At 51.3% G+C, this 4,783-nt stretch overlaps 1 protein-coding gene across 1 annotated transcript; it reads right to left on the reverse strand.

Annotated features, from left to right (window-relative positions):
- Positions 1 to 289: 289 nt before the first annotated feature.
- On the reverse strand, positions 290 to 1,952 carry LOC119350867 (vegetative cell wall protein gp1-like; the record flags this gene model as incomplete). Its single annotated transcript, XM_037618494.1, has 2 exons — positions 1,625 to 1,952; positions 290 to 315 (listed from the first exon to the last, which is right to left on the reverse strand). Coding segments are annotated over exons 1-2 (285 nt in total), but the record flags the coding sequence as incomplete, so codon positions are not given.
- Positions 1,953 to 4,783: the final 2,831 nt, after the last annotated feature.

The raw sequence follows: 4,783 nt of genomic DNA on the forward strand, positions 1-4,783 counted from the left end.
TCTTCTTCTCTAGCTTCTTCCTCTTCTCTTCTCTCTTCTCTTTCCTCTTCTCTTCCAGGCTTTTCTTTCTCTCCTTATGCCTTCGTTTTTCCTTCTGCCTTTCTAATCTGTAACGCAAACACAGGGGGTCAAAAAAAATCAAAGAATACAAGTAATGTCACGGGGAAACACATGAGGGCCAGATACTTACTTCCGTTCCTCATCGATAGCATTCCACACATGTTGTTCCTGCTCCATGGCTTCCCACTTTTCAGCTTGCTTGTCGATCGTCAACACCATTTGGTCGTACATCACCCATGGTAACTTCCATCAAATCTGCATTGAATGTCCAATGAATGCTAAATTTAACTAGCAATCAGAACAAATGGACGCAACCGTAGAATTGTTCTATTTGCTTTCTTCAGACACAATACAAGATTTCACCATTAACATACAAATTTAGCATACACCGAACTCCTATAGCGATATTCTAATTCTGACCGCCAGAGCAAGATATACTTTGATATTTTTACAATTAATATCTGGAAATAGAAGAACGATTACAATTAATATTGACATGCCAGTGTGATACGTATTGTACAACTTGTTTAGAATTCAGAGGGATGTTTTTACAGGTGCAATGCTCTTGCAACTAGTTTCGTACGAATCACAACGACTTTTTGCTAGCTGCTCCTCTGACTAATTCCTTTTTATAGACCATTCTACCTACTCCAAATAATTTCTTGGTTCATGCATTGATTGTTCTGCAAAAACATGCAACGGGATACCTGCGGCAGCGTGAGGAAGCTTTCATTGAAATCATCAAAAGATCGCCGCATGCTATATGGAAATACCCTGTAATGTACTTGCCTGTACACTCTTGATAAAGTCAATGACCACCACACCCCCCTGCCTTGGTCCCCATAATCCAGAAATATATGGACATCAATAAGTAATGAACGCTAATCTACTAGAAGATTGTCAGTGGTATTGGGCAAAGATAACCAAGAACCATCTAATTCGTCACCTGGAGTAGTACGCGTATAGTCGTGTTTGCATTGCCCACTCATCACTACACAGCCAAATTAGAGTAGTGCATAGCTTGGCACTGTCTGCATCTATACTAGGATCTTTTGGTCCTTCGATCTTAACTAAGTACCACTAAATAGTCTTTAATTGTGTTGTTCCTCTGATATATAGAGAGATTCTAATTCTGACCACGAGAGCAAGAGATTCGTACGAAACTAGTTGCAAGAGCATTGCACCTGTAAAAACATCTCTTTGAATTCTAAACAAGTTGTAATACGTATCAAACTGGCATGTGGATATTAATTTACAGTTCATAACAATATATCAATTAACAAAGTTGCGGACACAAGGGAGTGGACCAAGTACTATCTCAAGTACCTAACAAATGCCGGACGGCGGATTCGCAATAAATTGCAGAGAAGCTCATCGTCTATAGATTCAGCAAGCTACTCACATCCACACATAATAGTAATATCTAACAGGCTACTCACATTCAGTATAGCTGATGCACAACAAAACATGGATCACAACTAGTGTAGCTGATTCACATCAAGCAATTGAAGAAGACATGCCTGGCCCCTTGGGGTAGAATAGGAGGAGGGGGGATTTTGCATACCTTGGGGTAGAATAGGAGGAGGCGGGGGAGCAGGGGCCGAAGAGGCCATCACCGGGATCGGGGAGGGAGCAGCCACGCAGGGCTCGGCTTGGTCCCTGGCTATCCCCTTTGACGGCGGCGGAGGAGCAGGAGCTGAAGAGGGCGTCGGCAGGATAGGGGAGAGAGCAGAGGAGCCATCCTCGCAAGGCTTGGCTCGGTCGCCGGCGATGTCCTTGGACGACGGCCTCTTCGAGAAACACGACGGCGACGGCGGCTCCATGGGATTGGAAGCGGGAGGTGGTGCCGCACCACTGGTGCGGTGGAGATGGCGGCGACGGCGCCCTAGCCTAGGGCATGACGTGACTGGGAAGGACGCGAAGGGGGGTTGTGGACTGCCGCTGGCTCGATGGGCTTTTCTGGGCTATCCACTTGCGCCATTTAATTTTTCTGGGTGTCCACGAATGCCACATAATGTTTTTTTGGTGGATGGCATATGTGGGACTAATGGGACCCATCGCCACCTACATCCTGACGTGCATGTAGTTAGCTCTGGCTGCGGTGGATGCATGCGTGCTTGCGTGTGGTAGCTAGCCTGATGTGTGTAGCTTGGGGTATAAAATGCCCTCTGTGTACTCGTTGTAGTCTGCGGGCTGAGTTCGGAAATACAAGCGGCCGTTTGTGCGGCCGGCGGCGTACGTGCGCTGGGCAAAGCTACTTGTGTCCATCTCCTTCCTCTAGTCTTCTTCTTCCTCGAGAACTGAGTGAGGCAGGGGAGTAAATTGCATAAAACGACCACTTTGAGGGCTAGGTTTGCGAAAAACACTAGGATACAGTTTCTCTGCAGAAAACATCACATCTTGCGTAATTGTTTTGCAAAACCCACTGAACGGCGGATTTGGCTCGGTTAAGCACGTTTATGACAGATGGGGCCCTTTTTTGCCTACGTGGTGTAACATTTCGTGCCAAGTCAATTTTAATATAATTTTACAAACTAGTCTATAGATTTTACATAGACACCCCTAAATCAAAAAGGAAAAAAGCAATCAGCCCACATGCATCGCAACTGGTTGGGGCGGTCAACGCAGCTGGTGACGGGCGCCTCCTCGCGCAGCAGGCCAAATCGGGGGAGGGGCGGCACCCCTCACCGGATCCGGCAGCCGGCGTTGGGCGGCTCCTCGCGCTGGAGGCCAAATCGGGGTCGCGACGCGACATCCCTCGCTGGATCCGGCAGCCCGAGCTGGGCGTCTCCTCACGCGGGAGTCCAAATTGAGGCCACGGCGTGTCATCCCTCGCCGAATCCGGACAAGGTGGCGGCGTTGGGGGCCAAATCGGGGCGACAACGCGGCATCCCTCGCCGGAGGTGGCGGCGCCTGGAGCAAGTGTGCGCATCGACGTTGGCGGCTCACGTGGTGGCGCGCGGCCGCGTCTTGAGCATCGAGGGCGGCACCGCCGTGGGGGAGTGGAGCGTGGAGCGCCAGGGCTGGCTCGAGGCGGGCCCTTAGCCGCCTGGTCTCAAGGCCGGCACAGCGTGCGCAGTCGAGCGGCGGCAGCGGCGGGCGCGTGGTGGCGACATGCGCCATTGAGTTCAAGGAACGCTGCGGCGGGCACGCATTGTGGGTGTTCGACAAGTCCAAGAACTGGACCATGGTGCGCCCTCCTCCGCAGTTCGTTGGCTTCGTCTGCTCCGGCGAGCTACTACTTGCGGCAGCGGCGGGATCCTCTCCTCGGGCGGCTGCGGGAGCGAGGCCGGCGAAGTCCAGGGAGACACGGGGGAAGGGTCTATGCGGTATGGGAAAACAATGTTGGGGCTGTTTTTGCTTTTTGACCCATCTACCGCTTTTTTTGAGAAAACGTTAAGCCACGTCAGCAAAAAACGGGGCCCATTTGTCATAAGCGTGCTTAACCGAGCCAAATCCGCCGTTCAGTGAATTCTGCAAAACAATTGCGTAAGATGTGATGTTTTCTGCAGAGAGAACTGTATCCTAGTGTTTTTCGCAAACCTAGTCCTCAAAGTGATGGTTTTATGCAATTTACTTGGGGCAGGGCGGTCGAGCTCCGGCGAGCAGGGGAGGAGGCCGGCGGCAACAACATTTTTGCGGCGGCGACGCGGGTGGCACTCGGAGGCGGGGACCGCGCCAGTTTTTGGTTCGACAGTTGGCTTGAGGGCTCTGCGCCGTTCACCCTAGCTCCGGAGCTCTTCACGGTGTCCAGGCGCAAGTTTCGATCGATTCGGGAGGCACTACATGGTGGTCGCTGGATCTTCGACCTGAGGGGCGGGGGCGGATCACGAACGAATCGTTACCTGCCTTTGTGCATCTCTGCTCTGGTCAGCGATAAGTCGTGTTCAGCTGTGGCCAGGGGAGCCTGATGTCGTCTCTTGGAAACTTACTGAGAGCGGCTGTTTCTGGATGGCGTCCGCATACAGACTGCAGTTCCTTGGCTCCACGAGGTTACCGATGTGGAACTCCGTTTGGGGTGCTTGGGCGCCGGCAAAGTGCCGCCTGTTCGCATGGTTATTTATTCGGCCTGAACAGGCTCCTCACGGCTGACCGGTTGCTTGCTCGACAATGGCCAAACTCCTATTTTTGTCCCGTTGTGTCGACGTAACCTAACCTGGAGACGGCGGAGCACCTCCTCATCATCTGCAACTGGTCGAAGCAGCTCTGGGCACGGGTAGTCATTCGTTTCCATCTGCCGGGCTTCCTGCCGGCCTCCAGGCCACCATGGGTGTCGCTTCACGTGTGGCTCTCCAATCTTACGGCAGGGACGGTGCAGGCCAAGCATGGCAGGTCTATGGCTTTGCTGGTACTCTGGTAAAAAAGGTTGGCCATTTTTTAAAAAAAGGTTGGCCATGGCGGGGAAGAAACCTGCCTGCGTGATTGATAGTACCAAAAATGCCCCCAACGAGTTAATATACTACCGAAAAACTGGTGTAGTATCGGCTAATCTGGGCCCTACAAGCCAAAGAAATGAACGGCCCAGGTTGACTTGATGTACCGTAAAGGAATAGGCAGCAAACACGGATGGCGTTATGAATGAAAGTCTACACACATATTGTTAAGGGCATGTACAATGATGCTATCTTAGAGTGCCACGTAAGATAAATGATGAGGTGGAGGAGAGAGAACTCATAAGAAAAAGGCTTGTCTTCTCTTATTTAAGATAAGACAAGAGATGATC

The sequence above is a fragment of the Triticum dicoccoides genome, chromosome 1B, assembly GCF_002162155.2.
Source record: "Triticum dicoccoides isolate Atlit2015 ecotype Zavitan chromosome 1B, WEW_v2.0, whole genome shotgun sequence".
In the NCBI taxonomy this organism is placed as follows: Eukaryota; Viridiplantae; Streptophyta; class Magnoliopsida; order Poales; family Poaceae; genus Triticum; species Triticum dicoccoides.